The sequence below is a fragment of the Myotis nattereri genome, assembly GCF_964212035.1.
Source record: "Myotis nattereri genome assembly, chromosome: 1".
In the NCBI taxonomy this organism is placed as follows: domain Eukaryota; kingdom Metazoa; phylum Chordata; class Mammalia; order Chiroptera; family Vespertilionidae; genus Myotis; species Myotis nattereri.
In genome coordinates this window covers 26460459-26486785 of record NC_138075.1, presented here as the reverse complement: position 1 = coordinate 26486785, position 26327 = coordinate 26460459, and the positions used below count along the sequence as shown (strand labels likewise).

General features: G+C 36.8%; 1 protein-coding gene across 2 annotated transcripts in view; it reads left to right on the top strand.

Annotated features, from left to right (window-relative positions):
* Positions 1–26327, top strand: part of PCNX1 (pecanex 1) — a gene marked incomplete at its 5' end in the record, with an annotated part of 162115 nt that overhangs the window by 54494 nt on the left and 81294 nt on the right. The window contains 3 exons of one of the 2 annotated variants that reach the window (XM_081100643.1): positions 2135–3835; positions 13374–13506; positions 18782–18966. In XM_081100643.1, the coding sequence (XP_080956769.1) occupies positions 2135–3835; positions 13374–13506; positions 18782–18966 (2019 nt within the window). The remainder of the gene's footprint in view (positions 1–2134; positions 3836–13373; positions 13507–18781; positions 18967–26327) is intronic. The other variant, XM_081100644.1, reaches the window with a different exon arrangement.

Here is a 26327-nt window from a genome sequence, read left to right as displayed (position 1 = left end):
TCATAGGAGGTAGTTGGTCTTGATTGCTGGCATTTTTTAAAAAGTCTTTTGTTGTACATTAGAACTAGCAATTTTTATTTTTTTTATATATTTTTTATTTTTATTTTTTTTAATATATTTTATTGATTTTTCACAGAGAGGAAGGGAGAGAGATAGAGAGTTAGAAACATTGATGAGAGGGAAACATCGATTAGCTGCCTCCTGCACATCTCCTACTGGGATGTGCACGCAACCCAGGTACATGCCCTTGACCGGAATCGAACCCGGGACCTCTCAGCCCACAGGCCGACGCTCTATCCACTGAGCCAAACCGGTTTCGGCAGAACTAGCAATTTTTAGCTACTTGTTCAGTTCAGTTTCTGTTCTATAAAATTCATAACCTTGAAATGTGAATATCACAACATTCCATAGTTGCTTGTTAGAGATACATAGAGAGTTTTTAGAAATAACTTTATAATTTCATACTACAAAAAAGTAAATACAGTGCTAACTTTAAAATTTTGATATTTAGAGAATATAAGACCCCAAACATAGTGACAGTTATTTTGGACAAATGATAAGGAACATGGATTTTACTTTTCTTGAAGACTTTTAAAACATAAGATATTTATCTTAGGGGAAATTTTTGTGCTTGTATTGTTAAGATTCTACTGGGAAAAATTTGACTTACTAAAGAATCTATTATTATATTTTGTCTATGCAGTTATGACATAAAATTTTTTCTTTTTATTGAACTAACAGCAAATTCAACCATTTTTGTCTGTCAAAAGTGTATTGAAAATTAGCTGTTGTGCAGCTTGGTTGTCAAGCCATATTTCAATATAAATTACACTGTAGGTAGGTAGATGGATTTATTTATATTTGAATACGTATTATATAGGATAACCTAAGCCACTAATAACTAATCACTTCCCTAACGTAGGGTTAAAGGAATAGTCTCATAAGGGGATATATATTTTTTCATGAGGCATTTTGTTATTGTTGCATCAACAATGAAACAAGGAGATGCAGGATTTTGCCTCTTAATTGTTTTAATCTTTTCAGTCATTACGAACATTAAGATATCTTCTTTTTTTCCTCCTTGGCTGTTTTTTAAAAAAATACATATTTATTTATTGATTTCAGAGAGGAAGGGAGAGGGAGAGAGAGATAGAAACATCAATGATGAGAGAGAACCACCTATCGACTGCCTCCTGCATGCCCCATACTGGGGATTGAGCCCACAACCGGGCATGTGCCCTTGGCTGGAATCGAACCTGGGACCCTTCAGTCCGCAGGCTGACGCTCTACCCACTGACCCAAACTGGCTAGGGCAGGGTATCTTATTATATCTTGTGTGGCATTGGTTAGCCTTTTGATTTTTTTTCTTTCTGTTTTTGATGACTAGTTTTTTGTTGATTTGTAAAATCATCGTTAGTTTTAAAAAAATATTTTTTTTGTGTTAATGAGATAATGATAGCTACTGTTAATTGTGTCAGACACTGTGCTAAGCAATGTATGTCATATCTCATTCAGTGGTACTGCTGGGATTGATACTACATTTTACAAGTGAGAAAGCAGAGGCTTAGAGAGGTAATCCAAGGTTACCCAGTTAGTAAGTTAGAGACAGGGCTCACATAAAGATCTCGGTCTATTTTAAATAAAAGTTTTTGTTGCCTCATTTAAAAATACATATATATTTATTGATTTCAGAGAGGAAGGGAGGGGGGGAGAGAGAGAAATATCAATGATGAGAGAGAATCATTGATTAACTGCCTCCTGCATGTCCTCCATTGGGGATCAAGCCCGCAACCCAGGCATGTGCCCTGACTGGGAATCCAACTGTGATCTCCTTGTTCATAACCTGAAGCTCAACCACTGAACCACATGGACCAGGCTGTTGCCTCTTAGTTTTTGTTGATAATTTATAGACTCTTTTCTGAGGATATTAGTTCATTTCATTATAGAATGCTGTCTTTGTGCAGCTATGAAACAGAAACCACCTCTTTGGAATGACTGACCAATTGTTATTTAGTGAATTACTTGAGAAATTGTTTATGCTTGATTAACTGTATCCTGTGAATTCTTTCCATTGTTAAATAGTAAAACTCAGATCAAGAATTTGTGTTAACATTTCCAAATGTGTTTGAAACAGATTTGGCAACTGATCGGAAGCTCTTCCGTTTGGTCTCCAATGATTCCTTCATCTCCATTCAGCCTTCCTTATCCTCTTGTGGACAGGACTTGCCAAGGGACTGCAGCGACAAAGTGAGCCTGCCAAGTCACAGCCACCACCACGTCGATCAGTCTCTGTCTAGCGCCTGTGACACAGAAGTAGCTTCTCTCGTCCCTTTACATTCACACTCGTACAGGAAAGAGCACCGGCCACGAGGTGTACCACGGACCTCTAGCTCTGCTGTGGCTTTTCCAGATACTTCACTGAATGACTTCCCTCTGTATCAGCAAAGACGTGGGTTAGACCCAGTGAGTGAGTTAGAATCTTCCAAACCTCATTCTGGATCCAAAGAATCCTTGGTGGAAAATTCTCGTTTATCTGGGGAATTTCAGCTTGTTGGTGAGCTGAAAAACAGTCATTCTCAGCCACCTACAAAAAGTGGGAAGAGCAAGCCTTTGAAAGCAGACAAAAGTATGGACAGCTTGAGGAGCCTGAGCACACGGAGTAGTGGGTCAACAGAGAGCTATTGCAGTGGAACGGACCGTGACACTAACAGCACTGTCAGCAGCTATAAAAGTGAACAGACTAGCTCAACTCACATAGAGAGCATCTTGTCAGAGCACGAGGAGTCTCCTAAAGTGGGAAAGAGAAGTGGTAGGAGAAAAGAATGCTGTGCCGAACCAGAGGATAAGAGTAGCTGTTCCAGTGACAAAAGGACTAGTAGTGAAAAGACTGCCTTGGAAGTGAGTACAAACAATGAGGTTCAAGAGGCCAAGGATTCGAATACCGCTGATGATGGGCACAATCAGAGAGGTCTCAGCCCCTCTGCATCGGAAGAAGCCAACAAAAACCCCCACGCAAACGAATTCACTTCTCAGGGGGACGGACCCCTGGGGAAAACTGCCGACAGCAAGGAGGAGCAGAGTGATAAGTCTGCTGTTTCAATGGACTCAAAAGTTGCGAAAGACGGTGGAAAGCAAAAGGAAGGGGATGTAAGACCTAAATCGTCCAGCTTAATCCATCGGACAGCCTCTGCCCATAAGTCGGGCAGGAGACGGACAGGGAAAAAACGGGCCAGCAGTTTTGATGCAAGTCGGCATAGGGACTATGTTTCCTTTCGAGGTGTTGCTGGTACCAAGCCACACAGTGCTATATTCTGTCACGATGAGGACTCCAGTGACCAGAGTGACTTGAGCAGAGCATCGAGCGTTCAGTCTGCTCACCAGTTCAGCAGTGATAGCTCTTCTAGCACCACTTCCCATTCGTGTCAATCTCCTGAGGGAAGATACAGTGCTCTCAAGACTAAACATATCACTAAGGAAAAGGGCACTGACTCTGAGCACACACACAAAGCTCACTTGGGTCCTGAAGGAACTGGCAAAAAGCGGACACCACGTCGGACTTCTAGCACAAATAGTGCCAAGACTCGGGCCCGAGTGCTGAGTCTGGACAGTAGCACAGTAGCATGTTTGAATGACTCCAATAGGCTAATGGCACCCGAAAGTATAAAACCCTTAACCACTTCAAAGTCAGACCTCGAGGCCAAAGAAGGAGAGGTGCTAGATGAGCTATCTTTATTGGGACGGGCTTCCCAGTTAGAGACAGTCACTCGATCTAGGAATAGCTTGCCAAGCCAAGTTGCATTTCCTGAAGGTGAAGAGCAAGATGCAGTCAGTGGAGGTAAGTAAATTACAGGAAGAGATTTCCCAAGAGTCATTGCAGTTATTGGTACTATTGAAATATACTTTGTGTTAATATCTCCCCTTCCACTAATTTATTAAAATAGACTTTCTTCCTGAAGAAGGCGGTGCTTATCTTAGAAAAGGTTTTGGTATGAACATCAAGAAAGTATTTTTTGAGTTGTGTTCTTTGAATATACCAGTTTGTTCTTAATGGCATTCACCGTTTCTAGGCCAGTTGCCACCTGTTAATATTTTATTAGGAATAATAAAAATTGGTCCTCTTTCTTCTTTGTGTAGCAATAGCTACAATAAAATGTAGAATTTCATTAGGGCACCAAACTATCTTTAGTTATTTCTTATATATTGTATACTGTGTGCCACTAAACTTAAATCACTCAACTTGTTAATGTGAGATTTTCCCCAAACATTACTTTAGCTCTGACTATGTACTTTGAAACCTTGAATCTCCTTTAATGTCTGTCTCTTTGGTTTTATTTTTCTGTTCTCAAGTTTTAGGCATTAAGAACAGTTTTTTTTTTCTTGTAACTTTATACTTTTCTTAAAGTTTATTAAGTTGATATTTGTAGTTTATATTGGCCCTTAGTGTCTATTAATGGTATATGATGCTCCCTGTGGTTAATAGTGATAGTGTTTTGGTTAAAATAATAGCTTATTTATTTCAGATTTATGGGAAATTGTGCAAAATGTGATAGGTGATTTTATATTATCAGTATGTTTTGGCCATTTTGTTTATTTAAGAGTTGTTTCTTGCTGTTTCCTCCTGCCCAGAATTGTTTGTTTATTCTGTTCTGGTTATTATGGAGTCTGGTCCTTGACTACAATGAGAAGAGGGAAATCACTGTAACTTCTTTAACCCCCAACCCCATTCTTTTTATTCATATCTTTAGTTTTAAAGCTTATAGTCTGTTGATATAATAACAATCAGTCTTATTAAAAGGTATGCTCAATTTTTTTGTTTGGACAAGCATTCTGAAATATAAGGACATGCTTTTTCTCTCAAAGAATTCTAATTTCACCCAGAGTATTTAAAAAGTCCATATTGTGGCAAACGTTCTGTTGTTTCTTTTGGTATATTTTCTAACAAAGATGAATTTCTAATGAGAACGTAAGAAGATTGATCGTTAGTAACTAAGGAAGAAAATAGTACATCTAATCTAAATATTGAGAACTAATTACATTTGAAGTAATTATAACCATGCTTCGGGTATCTGACATGGATTTCATTCTGTTCTTTGTAAAAGGTCTGATTTGTTTTCAGTGATTTCTCATACAGATCATATCAGATATGTTCATGACATGCAAGAGACCACGAGTTTTAAAATATAGCTTAATTTTTTAAGTTGTCATTAAAATAAATTGTAAGAGTGAATGTGCTGTGGGAGAAAAATATTGCTGTTCTAAATATTGCTGAAATGTAAATACTAAAAAATACATAAAAGAGCTATAATAAATTTTTATGTCTTTGTATTTAAAATGTCATTTCCTTTTCACAGGGATTGTCAAGTGTTTTGTTTTTTAGGAAAAGTTATATGGAAGATGTTAATTGTTTCTTGTTGCAGATCTTTGACTAATATGTATCAGTTTTTGTTTTCTATTGTGTACTTATTAAAAAATAACCCACACAAATAAACCATTGATTGTTAGTAAGAAACAAAATACTGAGCTAAAAATGTTTATGCATTTTGGTGGAATAAATGTAATAGTCTGTGAGTTGTTAACACATTGTATGTGGGAAACGTGTTTACACGTTTTACGTATTTATACGTTCTACCAGTGTAGTAGAGCGCGGGACACGTATTAATACGATTTTTATAGACTAGCGGTAGAATGCGGGTAATGTATAAATATGTAAACTAAAGTTATCGTAATTTTACTGAACGTTGCCATTTGCGCAAAAAATTAGCAAAAATGGCCCGTGCCACCTGTTAGCGCGCGATAAAAACTACCCGCAAACAATGTGTTAAAAAACATTGTTTGCCACAGGAAGGCATTGTAGGGACTATTTTATTCGAGCTTCATTGGGTTTAGAATAAAAATATGAGCATAACTGAACTGCTTAAATGTATTGAGGATTTATAGTTACATGGACTTCATCATATTTTATTGTTTGGGCTTTTTGGAAAATTGGAGGTAGTGGGAGGGGTTGTGTTGGTTCTCATTATTTAAAAATTACACAGCATCTCCAAAACTTGCTAAAAATTTGTTTATTTTTGCATTAATTGTTAACAGTCTTGTCTGACAATTTAGGAGGAAATTTTCTGGATTACCATTCTGCCTTCCATACTGTACTCCTGAAATGTGTCAACAAAACAGAGGATGCTGCTTACCATTCATATGCCTATACCTAAGCCATAGGTAGTTTTATCCTAATATATTGCGAGGTGTTGATGAGTTCTCCAGTTTTTAAGCTGAATGGTGTTGGTAATGGAATTTAGGAAATGTACTTTAAAGTCCTAAAATAAAATACTCTAAAATAGGAGTTAATCTAACACAGTGACATGAAGTCACACTTATTAGTGTATGGGCACCACTGTAGTCCTGGCTCTAGGAAAACTACTTACCTTCTCCAAGCCTCTGCCTCCTGATGTTTCATTGTGTTGATCAGAGCATCTATCGCATAGGGCTCTTGTGAGGAGTAAAGGAGTTACTATGTGTAAAATGCTTAGAACTGTATCTGGCACATAGTAAATGTTTGAGTGCTGCTATTACTATTACACAGGCCAGTTTATTATGCTACTCAAATGTATCCTATTTTTAAAGTAGAAGAAAATAATATAGAAATAAATTAGAGATATTCTAATTATGCCATTGTGAAACTCAACAGTAGTAAAATACTATCTGAAGTCCTAATTTGTTACATAATAAAACAGGAGAACATTTTTATAACATCTAATCCTATCTAATAATAGACAAATATGGTAATTGACCATACCTTCACTACGCCTCCCATTGGCTAATCAGCATGATATGCAAATTAACCCAACCAAGATGGCGGCCGGCAGCCACGCAGCTGAATTGAGCAGGAGGCTTGATTGCTCCAGTGATGGAGGAAGCCAAGGTTCCCCGCCTGCTGCGGCCTGGCTCTGAGCTCCAAAAGCAACAAAGTTTAAATTATAGAAGCTAAAAAACCCCCAGATACTGCTATCAGCAGGCTGTGGCCACAGAGCTGGAGTGAGTAGGAGCCGGCTCTCAGCTGCAGTGACAGCAACAAAGTTTCAACTATAGAAGGTGAATAAATCCCAGAATAAGAAGAAAAAAGAAAAAAAGGAGTGGCTGGGAGCTTCAGTCACCGGCCAGCCTGAAAACGGCCCTCATCCCCTCACCCAGACTGGCCAGGAACCCCAGTAGGGACCTCCACCCTAAAGGGGGTGTGGCCAGCCTGAAAACAGCCATCAGCCCCTCATCCAGGCTGGCCAGACACCCTTCATCCAGGCTGGCCAGGCACTCCACCTGCCATGGAGGCTTCCACCACTGCTGCTGCGCTTTCCAGCCATGAGTCCAGCTTCTGGCTGAGCAGTGCTCCCCCTGTGGGAGTGCACTGACCACCAGGGGGCAGCTCCTGTGTTGAGTGTCTGTCCCCTGGTGGTCAGTGTGCGTCATAGCAACTGGTTGTTCCACCGTTCGGTCGATTTGCATATTAGGGTTTTATTATATAGGAAATGCAAATTCTTTTTTGACTCAAGTCACAGCTAATGATTTTGTTGTAATTTGCTGTTTGTTGTTTTACTTGTGAAAAAGAGAAGTCCTTTACAATGTTTTCACAGATGAAAATTTCTGTAATTCTGAATGAATGCTTAGCAGTTGTACAGTAGATTCTTGTCATTCTTTGGCCTCCAAGAAAATGGTGCTTATAAAAGTTTGTTTACGTATTAGAACAAAATCTTTGCATGCTGATGACTAGCATCATCTTTTGACATGGAAAGTAAGAAAGGGAAAAATGTATAGAGAAAATGGCTAAAACATATCAAATTTTTTTGCAAAATCATTTGAATGTTTATTTTTTCATACAGTAACTTTATTCTTAAGTAATTTTTTTTACTTTGAACAATATTTCAGAATGTTTGCATATATCTTTTATTTTTCTGAGTTGTACATACTAGTATACTTGTTTCATACTTTCATTATCTTTAGTGTCTCTTTCTCTACTAACATTTGCTTCTAATCTGTTAGAGGTACCAAAATACATTTTATTTTCATGATCTTCCCAAGTTTACTACATTTTTTCTTACAATAAACATTCCCCACTGAAAGTAATACCTTTTAAAATAGTTTCTTCTGTCTAAATTTTTATTAATTCATTTAATAGCAATTGAGCTATCACAAGAGTCCAGCCATTCCAGTATATTACAAGAAGTAACTTATTACATACTAGAGGCCCAGTGCATGAAATTCGTGCACTGGAGGGGGTTGTCCCTCAGCCCAGCCTGCACCCTCTCCAATCTGGGACATCCCTCTCTCAATCCGGGGACTGATGGCTCCTAACCACTCACCTGCCTGATTGCCCCTAACTGCTTCTGCCTGCTGGCCTGATCACCCCCAACCGCTTCCCTGCCGGCCTGATTGACACCTAACTGCTCCCCTGCCGGCCCGATTGCCCCCAACTGCCCTCCCCTGCAGGCATGGTTGTCCCCGACTGCCCTCCTGTGCCAGTCATCTTGTGACGACGTGGGGCGCGGCCATCTCGTGACGATGTGATGTGGGGTGGCCATCTTGAGACACGAAGGTGTGAGGGTCAGTTTGCATATTACCTCTTTATTATATAGGATGAATCCTTTCACTAAGCAATCATCTGTATGATTGACATTGTTTTAAAGTGGCATCTTATTCTATGCATATTATGATTATAACTTTACAGTTTTTGAGATAGAATATGTAAAACCCTCACCTCCTACCTTACCAAATTTTGCTCTTTTGTGCATCCCAGCCATCCTGAAAGTATTTTAGTGCCTTTTAATGCTTTCCTGTTTTCATTCACAGAGTAAAACACACTGAGGGTCTGTTGTTTAATACTCCATATGAAAATAAATAGTTGCACTAAAATAATTCAATACAGAATGTGTAGAATTTTCCTTAACTCATTAAGATAAATGGAGGTAACTCCTGAGGAAGGAGGTGTGTATTGTGGATTTTTCTTCTTTATCTTTAGGAATAGATAGGGTCACAGCTGTCTAAAATGGCCAAGGATATCTGTTCCTTGTGCATGAATTGATGCCTTTAGGAACCCAGTAAATATTTAAACTTAATTGAAAGATTGTATCACTATGTCAGAAGTAAAGAGTTAATTATCTGAAGTTTTCTCTTAAACTTACTTTGATGGTAACACACTCTCTTGAAGTTTTCTTAAAATAAGAAATGACTTGAGAAGTTGTTAAGACTCTTGTAATTAAAAAAATATGTTAAAAATCACATTGTTTAAATACATGTCCTTAAAAATATTTCATATGTCTTGTCATTAATGGTCTTTTAATCACTTGAATATTTGGAACTTTTTTCTCTCTTTTCTACACATGCATAAAATTTAGTTGTCCCGAGAGTGCTGAATTTTTACTATTTGTTTTTTATGCTCCATTTTATAGTTACTTTATCTTTTTGGTCAGGGAAATACTGAGTTTTAAGCAATGTCAAAATAATCAACTTCAAAATCTGGTTTTAATAGTTTTCTCTGTCCTGGTCTGCTTTCCTAGTTTAAAGATTTTGTTGTTTTCTTTTATAAAATTAAAGGATTCTAAAAGAGTTTATTGCATTTGGATTGCAGAAGTGAATTTCCATTAAGCTTGGTTATAACTTATGTGACTGAATATACTTATGGCAAATTATTTTAAGCTTTAAAGACACATTTCTTCCCTTGGCTCTAATAGAACTGGACTCCCTCTGGACCCTATTTCAAGTGGAGTTGTTCTGTATAAGTAGTATATTCCCAGGGGCATGGCTTAGTCTTATTTGTTGTAACCACAAATAGCATAATGTTTTCAGTTGAAAGTGTGATCCCATCTACCGTTAAGGTAATTGCTATAGTAAGCTTTGAAAATTCTTTTAGCATTAGATGTTTACACACTGACTATTACAGAGGAGGATATAAGCATTAACCATAACTCCATTTAAAAAAAATATTTTATTGATTTTTTTACAGAGAGGAAGGGATAGGGATATAGAGTCAAAAACATTGATGAGAGAGAAACACTGATCAGCTGCCTCCTGCACATCTCCCCACTGGGGATGTGCCCGCAACCGAGGTACATGCCCTTGACTGGAATCGAACCTGGGACCCTTGAGTCCGAAGGCCGACGCTCTATCCACGGAGCCAAACCGGTTAGGGCGCCATAACTCCATTTTAATACATTGTTCAATGGATGTCTAAACTTACATCTTGATGTGTTATATCTAAGAAGTACTAATATCTAGTGATTTTGCAGATAACAAAATATAAATGGTGTGTCTTAATAGCAAAAAGAAATGCATATTTTGAAAAAGCCAAAGAATATTTTGATTGTAAATGGGCACAGTAGTTTTTCTTTTCGTCCGTGCTATGTAATAACTAGCTTTTGATTAAAATTAAATCCATTAAGTCTTCAGTAGAAGGAAGATAATAAATAAAACTTTCCTATTAACCTTTTTCCTAGACTCAGTATTCACTGTTAACATACTCCATTTTTCTCCACATTCTTCTGAATAATGTTAGTATATTCTATGCATTAAATGATCCTCTATAAATTATATCTGTGCAAATTTTATTCTGCTATTTTGGCTGAAACAAAATATCTCAAACTAGAGAGAATGCTTGAAAGTTTCTCAGTGAAGTGAACTGACCTGTAAATTGACCAATAGTTTGTTAAAATAGAATAGAAATCTTCAATATAAGTTCACAAAATACTGAATTGAGTATTAAAAGAGTGATTTTAAGTTCTGTCACCAGAGTTAACCTTTCGAATATCTAAGAACCGTTAACAGTTGCAGTAGTCTCTTCTCAGAGTTCCTTTTCTCCAAGTGGCTTGTTTTCTTTGCTTTGTTTACCTGCATCGGATGACTGCCTGCCAGTGTATGTTTTCCCCTTCGTGACAGTGCTGGTTACCTTTTTTTCTAGGTCATGGTTGTCAGAAATAGGCAAAGCACACATTGGTCTTTATAGACTGTGGTGACAAAGTGTCCTGACTATCAGCACTGTCCAATACAACTTCCTATGGTGATGGAAATGTTCTATGTTTGTTCTGTGCAACAGTGGTAGCCACTAGCCATGTAGGTGCTGAGCACTTGAAAAGTGGCTCATGAATCTGATACACTGAATTTTAAATTTTTTTTAATGTTCATTAATTTATGTTTAGCCCCAGATGTCTAGTGGCTGCTGTGTTGGACAGCATGGGTTTGATGACCAGATTTAATCAGCATCATTTGTTCTCGCAAGTTTTATGTAACTTTTGCATCCATTAGCTTATATATTATAAGTAATAGTTTTTTTTCACATTTAACAGAATTTTCATTATAACTCAGTAAAACTGGAGAAAAAAATAAAGATTAGCTCTAATAGAGTTGTGGTTTGGATCAAAGCTTAATTCTTATTTAGCTGCCTAACTTTAGAATATTCCTATAGTGTGTGTGCAGAAAAACAAACAATAAAAATAAGTTATATAAATAATATAAATAAGTGTCCTGTAATTTGTGACTTATACTTCTTACTGGCAGAAGCTTGCCAAATGTGTAAATCATTCTGTGCTTGTCATTCCTTCAATAAAAGAAAATAACACCTAAAGACAAAGAAGTCTGTGTCTTCTGGAGGTAGTCCATATATTGCTAATCATAATGGGTTGGTTACACAAAGAATATTTACTGGTATAACCTGGGGAGAGGATAAAAATGTAAACATTTTAAAAGAATACTTTGTGTGGTTTTTTTAGTGCTTTGTTTTTTAATCAACATTCACAGTGATGGGAATGGCTATTGCTAAGCAGAATAATTTGAGAATTAGTAATGCTTTTAAACTGTTTAAGAAGGCTTGCAATAGTACTGAAATCTAAAAACATTGATTTTGTAATCCATTTCATACTTTGAAAAAGGAGTTATATATTTGGAAAGAATGTTTCTGCACTAAGTTGTTTGTCTTTATTCATATTTAGTTTTAAAATATCCTGTCTATAAATCAAAATGATTCTTAAGATATTTAGATCACTAGGAAATGATTGTTTTCAATTCAAATGGATAAACATCATTTTGCATATTGTTTTAGAAATTCAAGTCAATGGTTTTATAAAATTTTATGTAGTAACTAGAGGCCTGATGCACGAAATTTGTACAAGAGTAGGCCTTCCTTCCCCCAGCCGCCGGCACCGGCTTTTCCCTCTGGCACTGGCTTCCTTCCAGCACCCGGGACCTGGGCTTCCCTCTGGCCATCAGCAGGCACCGGGACTCGGGCTTCCCTCTCACCGCTGGCAGGCACCCGGGACCCCGGCTTCCCTCGCAGCCCTGGCTTTGTCCAGAAGGTTGTCTGGAAGGACTCCCAGTCTAATTAGCATATTATGCTTTTATTATTACAGATTCTGTTAAGCCACTGTTGTGATTTTCTCATTGTATATTGGTTTAGGTTTGTACTTTATTTTTTGGATTAAGTTATGAGTTTCTATACTGGCCTTTTTGCTGATATTTCCTTCCTAATGTTGAGGGGACCAGTGCTGGGGCGTAGAGTTGAACAAAGTTTGATGGCAGTAAACTACTTCATAGTTGATAGATATTTCAGCTGCCTTGGACTGAAAAATTCTAAAAACTAGTTGTGCATCCCAGCAGTCAGTGGTTTCATTAATGCTGCCAAGGTTGTGGCACTGGTAGGCCTTCTTTCTTGGCATCACAACTGAAGTACTGTGGTTGCTGCCTTTACTGTCCTCAGGAGTGAGAAACTAAGGCCCCATATCATTAGTTGAAACTGACAAATACTATACTTCCAAGGCTGACTTAAGTAAAAGGAGAACAAAGGAATATGGGACTAAATAAATGAGACTTTTCAAAAAATATTTAAAACAACAGAGATCTTAAAGTAAGAAATTGCAGTTGAAGAGACTATGGTGAGGGCAGATAATAGATCAAAAACATTAATATTTTTTAAAAATGTATTTTATTGATTTTTTTTTTTTACAGAGAGACAGGGAGAGGGATCGAGAGATAAAAACATTGATCAGAGAGAAACATCGATCAGCTGCCTCCTGCACACTCCCCACTGGGTATGTGCCTGCAACCAAGGTACATGCCCTTGACCAGAATGGAACCTGGGACCCTTGAGTCCGAAGGCCGATGCTCTATCCACTGAGCCAAACCAGTTAGGGCAGAAACATTATTTTTAAAGAAATAGTTATCTGTAAGTAAAGGACTGATTTTGTTCCTTATGATAGATCAACAGCATATGTAAGAAAACCATTTAGCTCAGTTAAACAAGTTCCTTTACCTTCGAGGGTGGGAAGTCAGGGAGAGACAGGCTCAGCTGCTATTTACATCTGACCTAGGCTCCTATTTGACCTAAGTCTGTCTTAATGCAGCAGCACAGGCCAGCGAGGAGGCCGTGGCATTTCGCCGTGAACGCAGCACATTTAGGCGCCAGGCAGTACGGCGCCGGCACAATGCAGGGAGTAACCCTACCCCTCCTACATTGCTCATCGGATCACCCCTAAGGTATGGTATCTTAAGATTCCACCAAGCTTAGCATGTGTGTAACAGACATTCTAACCTGTTCTGTCAGCACAGGAAAGCATTGAAATAGCTGTGTTATTATTTTTCTTCCAGTTTCCCTCATATACTTTTATGCTCTTTCAGGCTTTCTCTGCATGTGATCATGAACCTATTGCATTATGCATGCTTTATGTTGCACTTCTTAAACAAAATGATCAGATTGGTTTACCCAGTTGTGAATAGAAAAATCAGTTTAAGGTAGTTTTAGAAATGTAAAGAGAGACCTTAAGTCAGCTCTTCCCTTTTTTTTGGACTCCAAATTAACAATACAACATCTCGACAGTGTTTAATATGAACAAATACCGACTGAGTGGTAAACTTGTTGAGGAATAACAAACTGATCTCTGCTTGAAACCAGTTTGATTATTTTATTTCGCTAAAAAATATATTTTGTACTGCTTAAAAATTGTTGTTTCATAATCACCAGGACCTACTAAGTGATACAAAACTAAAGTATTTATGGTAAAGTATGGTAAATTGGATATAAATATATATTTTTGAATGCATATCTATGTTGAATTCTCAACCTCTAATGTACTGAAAAAACAAAACAAAACATTTTAAGTTTTTCCAGTGTCCTAATTAAGAAAGCATCTGTTTATAATATTGGGAATAATTTTTCATTAAAATTTTAGTGTTTTATTCTCAATTGTGTCCAAATCTAATGAGTTTATGTCTTGAATTAGAAATATAAAAATCTGTTAAAAAATTTGTGCTCTCTTTTAAGAATACAAATATAGACAAACATACTTTACATGTGCTTGCTTAAACAGTGCACATATTATACTATATATTTTATTAATCTTTGTATCTGAAAGTACTATTACCCAAATTATTTACCTATATTTTAATTTGTAATTCAAAAGGGGGAACATTTGATGAAATAACTGCTGTTGAATGCATGGTAGGTTGGAAGAGATAAACCACTTTCCTTGTTAAAATATTGTTCTTAAGAGTAGCAAAATCCTTATTTTTTTATTTTATGGGATTTGTGACTTGATTATTTTACATTATAACCAGGAACCTCATCTTTCATAGGTCATGTTCCTAATTAATCTGCAGGAATACATAATTCTGTAAAAAGTAACATGGATTAGTTTAAGCAATATTTAAGATATAAAAATGGGAAGGCACCAATTAAAAGAAACATTGGATCTAGAAACCTGTTCTGAGCACCTTTGCTTTTTGTGAGTCCTCCTCTTCTTCCTTTTCACCTCTTTTTCTGTGCTCCCTGAAGTAACTTTCTTTCTCTTACGGATTTGGGGTAGTACCAAACTGCAGAAAGCTCAGCACTTCATTTTACTTTTTCTGTTTTGTGCTTTCTAACCTCTTCTTTTTATCCTTGAATAATACTTGCTGTAGGTATCTTTGCTTTCCTACTCACTCCATGTTGATATTTATTAATCCTTTTTTAAAATCTCTTTTTTAGTCTTTAAAAATCCTTCATTTCTTTGCCACAAATGAGTCTGCTGTATCCCATTCATCAAACAAATGTAGATTAATTAGTTTTCTTCTCTGCCTGGTGGAATATTAAAGAACTGTGTTTTTTAACTCCAGCCAATCACGGAGGATTTCTCCATGTCTTGTAGGATTTTAAATACATCACTATTCAAATGCGGATATAATATGAAACTTACTTAAAAAGAGCTCACATTAGAATTTTTGGAGAGTAGTTTTCCAGTAGTCAGCTTTTAGATTTTATCAAGGTTCCAGGAAGGTTATATGTATCGTAAATAGGTTGACTTCATCATGGATGAAATAAGATAAAATTTAGCTGTGAGGAATTACAAGAAACACCAATTTACTAAAATCATCTTTTTAAATTGCAAAAAAGTTCAGAAAAAGTAGTAGTATGTTGGTGTTAATTCTCAGTGTGGGTTACCTAATAATAATCTTAAAGTAAATACAGGATGGCACATTCATGCAAAACTTGGAAAATTTGTCAAAAAGAAATGGAATAGGTGTGATAATACTTTAATTACAATTATTGTATAAGTACTAGTAAAATCTAACTTATTTTAAACTTTAGTGAATAGTCTAAATAATCAACACTTTAAAAAGAAATGGGGTAGAATATGTCTCCAAGGATTGGGAGTGAATCATCAATTTCCTTACAAAGAAGATTTGTTTCAAAACTAATTTAAAAAGTGTGTGTTTTTTCCCATTATGTTTGCCTTGTAGGGTAGGTTTTATAGTAGGCCCTTACTGGTCTTTCCCAGTTACTAGAGAGAAAAGCAAAGACAAAAATTTAAAAATTTTGTAACATTAATATTAACAAGTCTATATGTCTGTACTTATCGACTGAAATGTGATATTTTTTAGAACTCTAGTTAATGGGGTGGAATGGAAAATTATTAGTGCATTTAGAAGAAGGGAAAAAAGCTTTAGTGTATCCTTAGATTTATTTTTAAAAGTATAAGATTGAAAGGTCGGTAGTCAAATAAAGTCATAGAAATAACTGAGAGTCTTTGATTAGGAATTCATAGGGTTCATTTTGTGGGGCTCAGGAATAGATCCACTAAATATCTGTTGTTTGTGTACTTTGCTCAAGACACTCTTCCACTCAGAATCTGGAGATTCATAGAAATAATGTGATTAAACTCTTTGAGGTTACTTTTTAGTTGAGCAGACACATATAAAGATAACTGACAGTATAAGTCAGAATATGTCAAATACTAAATAAATGTAGAGGAAGGAAAGACCAACCATATTTTTCTGTCATTTAAATTGGAAATGTTCATTAGTAAGATGGCCTGCCAGTGATGCTATTGATAGCCCACAGATAAATTTCTACCTTTCTTTGTGCTGTGTTGTAAAACAGTTGCTCTCTTTTCTTAAACTGGTAGTTTTTATATGTAATTGTACTCTTAAAAAGATTAATTTCTTATCAATTATTAGCTTAAATTAAGTATAACCCTCCAGGAACAGTTTTTCTAATACTTTCTGCGGAAATGACATGCTTCCTGTTTTCAGGAACACGAGTTCGAAGGACTTAAACATTTTATGACTAGCTTTGTATGTTAAAAAACTTGACATTTATAGATGCTAGATTTTGGCTAATTTACTTTGTTTCTTTATTCTGGAGTTTTCATGTATCACCTGATATTTTGAAAACCTTTCTGTATATCTGGATATGTTGAAGATTAGTGTATTCTCATAGGTTCACATTAAAATACACCTAACTGCCATATGGAACCTCTGTTTATGACTTTCAGTGGAAAAACTTGACAGGAAAATTTGTTGAGTACATATTTCTGCTCTTGTGCATCCAAAGGGACATAGTGCTTGAACTACTTAAATATTTTTCCTTGGAATTACCTCCTTTGTGAAATTTGGTCATTTTGGTAAGGTTTATGGATAAGGTTAGGAAGTTTCTGAGACTTTATATATGTATAGGAGACACAAACATGTTTGATTATATTAGTTCTCAAGGTCATCTCTTGATTTATGTCTATTATACAAAAATTCTACTCCAAATAAGTTACTAACTGAATGCTTTTATAGTTATGGCTTAAAAATGCCAGTAAGCATTGCCAAATCAGCATTTTGCAGACTTGTTTTTTTTTTGTATGTTACATTTCTATGCTCTACTTAGAGTATATACCTTTCATTGGCTAAAAGAAACCTGGGAGGTACATGTTCCAGTAGCGGTGGCTAGTAGGACTTTGTGTGGTGGTGCAATAGTCTATAATCTACACTGTCTTTTAAGGTAGATACTAACTTCTACCTATTCTGGTAGCTTTTTGCTATGGTAGCCACTAGCCACTTTGCCTGGTAAGCACTTAAAATTAGTTAGTGGGACTGAGGAAATAAAATTTTAGTTACTTTAAATTCTTATGTGCCTATTGAATCATACACTGCAGTTCCAGAATGTATTCTGTTGCCATAACTGTAGATGTAAGCAATATATGTAGTGTTTTCTACTTAAATATTTTATTTCAAGGTTATTTCAAATTCTACCTCTCTTCAGTCTGCAGCAGATGAGTTTATTTTATAGGCATCAGAGAAACCATTACATTGAATTCAAAGAAGTTGATAATCATGAATATACTAAAATAACTGAAGGAGGCCATCCTAAGTAGCATTCTTATTTATATTTCCTGAAGGTCTAATGATTTTAGTAATAGAAATGCAGTATTGCATTGAACATAATGTAGAGAATGACATATAATAATTATACTCAAAATGTTTCATGAGTTTCATCAGTTTAAATTTGTGTATTGTACTGATATTAAAATTCACAGTGTTTTAAAATAAATATATAAAAATATAAAATGAGTTAAGAATATAGTTTCTTAATTTAGATAATTTTTAGATAAATAATTTTAATAAATCAATGTATAAGCACAAAATACTGTTTTAAGAATATTATTAAATTTAGAAAAGTTAATAACCCTTCAGAAATTACTGGTTTCCAAATTATTTTTAAGATTTTCTAAAATGATGGTTCTTGTTAATTACACCATAACATGGTTTGGAGAAGGTACTAACAAAATTTAAGGGAACATAATTATTGTTAACTAACACCTTGTGTATAAGTCCTATGGCCTTATTTCAGAAGTATATGGGCTTTTCATAGAGAAAAACTCTTCATACTATATATTATACTTCTTCTAGTGTCCCAGTGGTCATTAATTCACTCTGTTGAGTTGGTGTTTGTTATTCAGGTACTCTTGCACTAGTTTGTGACTTTTTTAAATTCAAAATTGTCATCTTGGTCGAATTTCATAAATATTCTTTGGTTTTCAGGTGGGTAGAAATTTGGTTTCATTGTGAATTTGAGATTTCAGAACATTTGAAAGAACAACTCTAGAATTAGTATTACAAGTTATAAATAAAAGTGTGTATTTAACTGAAAAATAGGATTTAATTGGGAACAGCTACAACCCACATATATTTTATGTACTTGTGATTCTTTTTTGCTGCATTCTCTTTCCTTATACTAGAACTTTTTTTGGTTCAAGGTGGGAAAAAGTCACAGATTGATTGATTTACATATACATTAAATGTTTACTGCGCTCATCACTATGAATCAGATTTCTAAGGACCAGAAAACTTAAGCCGGCAGTATGATCTGTATATTTTACAAAGTTTATTGGTTCTTAGGTTACATTAGAAAAAAAATTTTTAAATTAGTTTTTTCTATATTGACTTCATTCTAGCTATTGTTTTCTCTTTTCTTCCCTGTAATGTCTCCCCAATCCATGTTTTTTCCTAGCCTTCAAGATGGGCAGCAAGGCCAGCAGTCCACAGCCCAGGTCAAAGGCCAGTCCCGCCCCCCTTCCCAGGCTGCAGTGCTCAGTGCTAGTGCCTCCTTGCTGGTGAGAAATGGGAGTGTCCACTTAGAAGCATCACATGACAATGCATCTGCTGTAGGCGGCAGCAGTTTGCACGATGAACTTGGTATGCAGGCCTTATGTAATCTTGGTGATAGAAACTTTAATGCAGCAGATAATGGGTAACAGTGATTGCAGTTCTTTCTTGAGATAGCACTTTTGACAGGATTTGCCCTTCGTGTAAGGAACATTTGACATTTGCTTTTCCCTTTTCTGTTTCAAAGGTTATTCTGTATTTTCTTTTGAGCATGTCTATTATTAATAGGTAGTTAAATGGATTAATGAATGCTCATACGAATGGTTTGGGCAGTTCTGTTATTCCTTGGCATTATTTGTACCACGTGGGAAAATGTTGATTTAAAAAATTATTTTGATTAAGCCTTACTTTGTTTGAATTCTCTGAATGTGCTGCATGAAAGGCAAAATTGCTTACTAATGGTCTGTACTATAGAATCTTTCTTTTAGTTATTGTATATTTCACTTCCATGTTCATCACCTGACTTTGAGGACTTTATGGCTCTATACTAATATCAAATAAGAACTTCATAAAGTTTTTCTTCTTGTGTTAATAAATTTATAAATATAAGTTATTAGTTAATTCTCAGAGGGGTTGTATAGTCTAGAGCAGGGGTGGGCAAACTTTTTGACTCAAGGGCCACAATGGGTTCTTAAACTGGACCGGAGGGCCAGAACAAAAGCATGGATGGAGTGTTTGTGTGAACTAATATAAATTCAAAGTAAACATCATTACATAAAAGGGTACGGTCTTTTTTTTTTTGTTAGTTTTATTCATTTCAAACGGGCCGGATCCGGCCCGCGGGCCGTAGTTTGCCCACGGCTGGTCTAAAGCCTTAATGAATATCTGCTCGAATACCAGTTTCATGCCTTCATGACAGTGTTTTATACTACTTTGGTTTTTATTTCTCTGTACAATTTCTCTTTCTTGTGCTCAGATGCAGATTATTAACAATTTAAATAAATATAATGAAATTCTTATTAAAAAGTACACATTTGAAAGGATTCCCTTTGTTTACTGTGATTTTGTTTATCCATATTATAACTACCTTTCATTTATAAAGATAATAATCCAGTTGATGCTTTGATTAAAAGGATATGTGGTGTAAGGTGCCCAAATTAGGTATAATAAAATTTGAAATGCTGTTTATTTTTTCTCTTTCCATTTTGTAATAATCTTTAGTTGCAAGAGATATTAATAAATATTAGATATGCATATTGATGAAAATAATCTTTAGCAAATCTTATAGAAAGTTGAAAATGGTCATCTAAGATACTATGTTAGAATGTGTGATGATTTCTAAATTGAGAGGACAAAACATTTTAAGTTTAGAATGTTTTGGCTTTTGAGTTTGTAATTTAAAGAAGCAAGGGAGTCTGTAAGGAGGGTGTTTGAGAGAGAGTAAGACAGACTTCAGTTTAGTTACTTGCTTTGACTTAAAACATAGTGATATATTTTTAATTGCAAGTATAGTCAGTTAATAATATATTTTTATTGGTATTTCCCTCAGGTTAACCCAAAGTTTCTACGAACAGAGACTTATAAAATTTGTGCTTATAAAATTACAGTCACCATCACCATTCTTATTGGGTTTATGGTAGTAGATTAGCTAAAATAGGGCTAGTTTTGACCTATTTGGATTTTTAGACTTTTGTCAAATCAAGCATAAAATTAAACAGTAAATGATTTTTCTCAATAAAAATCTCACTCTAAATACACATGCAGATTATTGAAAACTAGAGGCCCGGTGCATGAAAATTCATGCACTGGGAGTGGGGAGGGTCCCTCAGCCTGACCTGCCCCCTCTCATAGTCCAGGAGCCCTCAGGGGTGGGAGGCGACCCGGTGATCAGGAGAAGGTGATGCCCCATCACATCTCTGCTGCTGCTGCTGCCAGTAGCGCAAGCCTCAGCCGGCCCTGGTTGTCTGAGCCTCAGGCGACCTGGGTGGCTGGGCAGCTGCCATCTGAGGCTTGCCTGTATCTCGGGCAGGCCCTGGGCGGCTGAGGGGATTGGGGGACTCCGGAAGCAGGCGCATGGAGTGGCTGGGCCTGCGTAGGGTCGGGCCCGGTCTTGCCGTGCACCTGCTGCCCCAGCTGGGCTGAGGGGACTAGGCACCGCCATCTTTGATGGTGTGGCAATCAATTAGCATATTCCCTCCTTATTGGCTGTGATGCTGCCATCTTTGAGGGTAGGGCAGTTAGCATATTCCCTCATTGGCTGTGGGCACTATCATCTTTGAGGGTGGGGCAGTCAGTTAGCATATTCCCTCCTTATTGGCTGTGGGCGCCACCATCTTTGCAATGGTGTGAGGGTCAATTAGCATATTCCCTCATTATTAGATGGATATGTATATACTAGAGGCCTGGTGCATGGATTTGTGCACCATTGGGGTCCCTTGGCCTGGCCTGCACCCTATTGCAATCCAGGACCCCTCGGGGGATGTCAGAGGCCCAGTGCAGGGATTCGACCCGATCCCCACAGGCCAGGCTGAGGGACCCCACAGTGCATGAACCCGTGCACTGGGCCTCTAGTATGCATGTAAGATCTTTGGTTAATCTCTTCCTGCCCTCCCATCTCCCCCTGTCCCTCTGAAATTCATCAGTCTGTTCCATGTTTCCATGCCTGTGTGTTGAGCATCTGCCCCCTGGTGGTCAGTGTGTGTCATAGCTATCGGTGGCACTGTCGCTTAGGCTTTTATATATATAGATGCGTTATGTTGACAGTTCTGAAGATAAAAATGTTCTTCAGATTGGAGGTGACTTGAGCATCTATTGGTGAATATTCAGGATATTCTCTTGAAATTTAGATTTTTTTCTTTTATAGTAGCTGCTTTCTGATAGCTAGTTCTTGGACTGTGGTAGCTGAATGCTGTCAAATTGAATACATAGTAAAAATGAACAAAAACCAAGCAATTAATGGACAGTGTCTATTGTTCCATAGCACATAAAGTTGGCTGAAAAAGATTCTGAAAATGAACTGCATTTGAGCTTAAAAGAGTTGGTAGACATTGATTTTTTATAATATAGTATACTGGAATATTTTTGCATAGTTTAATTTTCTACATGATTTCAGTTAACAATAGTAAGATAATTTTGTGTGAATGAATTTGGTATTATATACCAGTAATCAAATATATTAAAGATAGCCGTGATATTCCCTAAAAGTAGAGTTATTTACCAAAATTGCTCCTTTCCAAATTTAGCTCCTTTAATTGAAAAATTTTAAGTGTACACTATGTTTGAAAATGTATACATATACATAATACATTTACATAAAGTATTCATACACATATACACTCAAAATTACATATATACACTCATACACACACACACACACACACACACACGTATATATATATATATATATATATATATATATATGTGCATATAAATGTTTGTATATGTAATAAATGTGCCTGCCACTTTCTCTTACCTCCCCTGGACCCATGTCACATGGCAACTTCAAGCAAGAGAGAATATGCCCAGTCGAAATTCAGTGTGGGGAAGGTCCTATTATTAAAGAAAAAAATATATATATATATATTTGAATGCATATAAATGTTTGTATACTTGTGTGTTTACTTTTAAACTGAGGAATAGCCCTTTTGGATTAAAAGAAACTTCTAGTCAAGCATTATTTAATTAAAAGTATAGGTAGTTTACTTTAACTGTTTCCTATATCTTTACTCTGTGATGTCATAGTAGACAACCACATTTATTTCCTATACTGAGAAGCCTTATTTCTCTATGTATTTTGACTAGAATTTCAAGGTTCTTAGGTAAAACGGAATCTACACTAATAAAAGAGAAAAATGGTAATTGGCGTACGGCGATACCATTTTCATTGGCTAATCAGGGCTATATGCAAATTAACTGCCAACTAAGATTGGCAGTTAACTGCCAACAAGATGGTGGCTAATTTGCATATGTAGGCACAATGCAGGGAGGCGAAAGGGAAAGCAGGAAGAAGCCCCCTGCCACTGACAGTGATCGGAAACCCAGGGGGGAGCTAAGAGCTGGGGCCGCCTTTGCCCTGCCCCCCCAGCCATGATCGGAGAATCAGGCGCCTTTGCCGCCCTGGCCAGTGATAGCAGGAAGTAGGGGTGGAGCCAGCGATGGGAGCTGGGCACGGTCGAAGCTGGCAGTCCCAGGAGCTAGGGGTCCCTTGCCTGGGCCTAAAGCGAAGCCCACGATCGCGGCGCCCCCCGCTGCCACTGCAGGTCCCCGCTGCCCGGGCCAGATGCCTAGGCCAGAGGCGTTAGGCCTGGGCAGGGGCGGAGCCTGCAACTGCGGGGAGCTGGGGGTCCCCTGCCCAGGCCTGACACCTCAGCCGGAGGCCTCAGGCCTGGTCAAGGGGCCGATCCGGTGATTGGTGATCGGAGGGTGATGAGGGTCAACTCCTCTGGCTGAGGCATCAGGCCTGGGTGGGGGGCGGAGCCAGGGATTGGGGGGATATGATGGTCCCCTTGCCCAGGCCTGAAGCCTGGGTCAGAGGCATCAGGCTTGGGCGGGGGGTGGAGCAAGCGATCAGAGGGAGATGGGGGTCCCCTGCCCAGGCATGATTCCTGGGCCAGAGGCCTCAGGCCTGGGCGGGGGCCAGAGCCAGTGATCGGGGGAGGATGGGGGTCCCCTGTCCAAGCCTGACACCTCTGGCGGAGGCGTCAGGCCTGGGCAAGGGGCCGATCAGGCGATCGGAGGGTGATGGGGGTCAACGCCTGAGGGCTCCCGGTATGTGAGAGGGGGCAGGCTGGGCTGAGGGACACTCCCCCCCCCCCCCCCAGTGCACGAATTTCGTGCACCGGGCCCCTAGTAATAAGTATAAAATTTAAAACCTGGTTGGAAACATTTGGGTGGTTTTCATTCTTATTGATAGACATCATTTCCATGCAGACTTATTTTTAAAAAGGTTTCAATGATGGAAGTTATGGATAGGTTTTAAAATTTACAATTGTAAAAAGGAAATTACTATAAAAGAATTTCTCAAATTCTTCAATGTTGCTCATTTAAAAACATCTTAAAGTTTAATTTCCTTCTCATCAAACTTTTATTGGACTTTGTTTATTTTCCGTTGATTTCCTACTATATTCTGAATTAAATTTCAGTTTTACTAAATAAAACAAGCTGTGCTTAGTGCCCAGATAAGTCACACAAGAGATTCTGAATTCAGATAACCTTATATCTATTAAGCTTTTTCTGTAAAGTTTAGCAATCATTTCTCAGTTGTTATGTGAATTCCAGTTCCTATTTTGAATTAAGTTGAATAAATTGATGCAATGATGAAACATGCTATTGTAGTTGATAGTTAAACTTAATATATAACACATCCTCTCAGAGAAAATGTTCCAGATAAGATCAGATAAAATAGGAAAATGTATGTGTGTTTTTTCCCTGTGTATGAAATTAGTGGTGGATAATTGCTTTGAAAAAATATATACAAAATTAGTTTATTTTCATGTAAAAATGCTGTTATAATGAAAACAAGTTAAGCCTTTTCTAATTTCATTAATGTATTAGAGGTTTAAAAAGTGGTAAGTGAATTGGTTTTCTAAAGTATTCTTTTGTTTCATTATTGTACAAGGTTTGACAAAGAAGGTATTCTTTGAGATAATCCACTTTACTACAGAACTTATTAACTTGAAAATGTAGTCAGCTCTAGCAAAAGACTTAAAGGAAATCTGGCACTACCTTACCGCCCTTGTTATTAAGCAGTTTACAGCAACTGTGCATTATGAAGCAGAAACATGACTCGGAGACTTTAAAAATTTTCACTTTAAAAGGCAGAGACTCAGATGATCTGCACTTTTAGTGAGTTGGATAGAGTTATTCTGGTGTTTAAAAAAGATTATATGTGTTTGTACTATTCTGTAGCATTTTGGGGTACATCATAAGTACTTTTCTTTATTGCTATGAATACAGAGTTCAGAGGCTATAAGGGACCTTTCAGTCCCCTATGTTATGGTAGATAATTTTTATTTATCTAAACAAAAATTTATATTTGTTTTTGCAGCAACCTTGATCTTATCCTTTATTGTTACATTTATTTATTTATTTATTTATTTATTTATTATTGATTCTAGAGAGAGAGGAAGGGAGAGGGAAAGAGAGACAAGCATTGATGTGAGAGAGAAACATTGATTGGTTGCCTCCTGCATGCACCACAGCCCTGGGATCAAACCTAAAACCTGGATATGTATCCCGACTGGGAATCAAACCTGCAACCTTAGGTGCATGGGGCCTCAATCAACTGCGTAATACCAGCCCAAGCTATTGTTATTTTTTGAATACAAAAACTACTAAATTCCATTTTTTGTTTATTTTTTGTGGGGAGGGCAATATAAAGTATATATAAATGAAAATAAAATGTTTCTTTTGATACAATAAAAATACTATATCTAGAAGGAAGAAGTGTTAAAGGGTCAGGATATATTCTTGTTATACTTCCTTTTGATAAAATTAGAACATTTCCCGTTTTTTTTTTTTATTTTTTATTTTTCCCATTTTTTTTTTAATTTTTTAAAAAATGTATTTTATTGATTTTTACAGAGAGGAGGGGAGAGGGATAGAGAGTTAGAAACATCGATGAGGGAGAAACATTGATCAGCTGCCTCCTGCACACTCCCACTGGGGATGTGCCCGCAACCCAGGTACATGCCCTTGACCGGAATCGAACCTGGGACCCTTGAGTCCGCAGGCCGACGCTCTATCCACTGAGCCAAACCGGTTAGGGCTTTTTCCCATTCTTATAATGGAAATACAAATTAAGAAATACTGGAAAATAAAATGAAGAAATGAAGTATCTGTAATCTCATCACTTAAAGATATTCACTATTAATATTTTATAATTTTTTCTTTTATAATGCTCACATGTATATTTTTCTAAAACAGAATTAGGATCATGCTGTGTGACTTTTGGGCTACTGATTTATCAAAAGGGGTAATAATGATATCTACTTCATAGTTTTATGGTGAAGGTTATATCTTAAAATATGCAAAGCAATTAGAACTGTGCACAGTTCCTGGCAATAGTAAGTCAGTTACATGAATGCTCTTCGTGTCATTAATATTTATCATAATTTATTCAACCAGTAACTAACCCCATTGTTAGTATTCAATATAATTCCTGATATTTTCTGTTGTAATGAACACTCTGTTGAACATCCTTACGTACTGTTTTCTGTACAGCAGTGATTATTTTCTTTAGGGTAGATATATTGAAATGGAATGACCAGTCAAGGGGAGTAAACACTGGGGCTTTGATGTATATACTCTTAATTTCTTTATGGAAGCTTGTACCGTTTACACTTTCTCTGGCAGGGTTTGAGAGTGTCTGTTTTATCCCCACAAATATTGTAAATTAAAAATAAACCTAGATAAATTTTATTTCATCTATTCTAACTCCATCCTCTAGATAT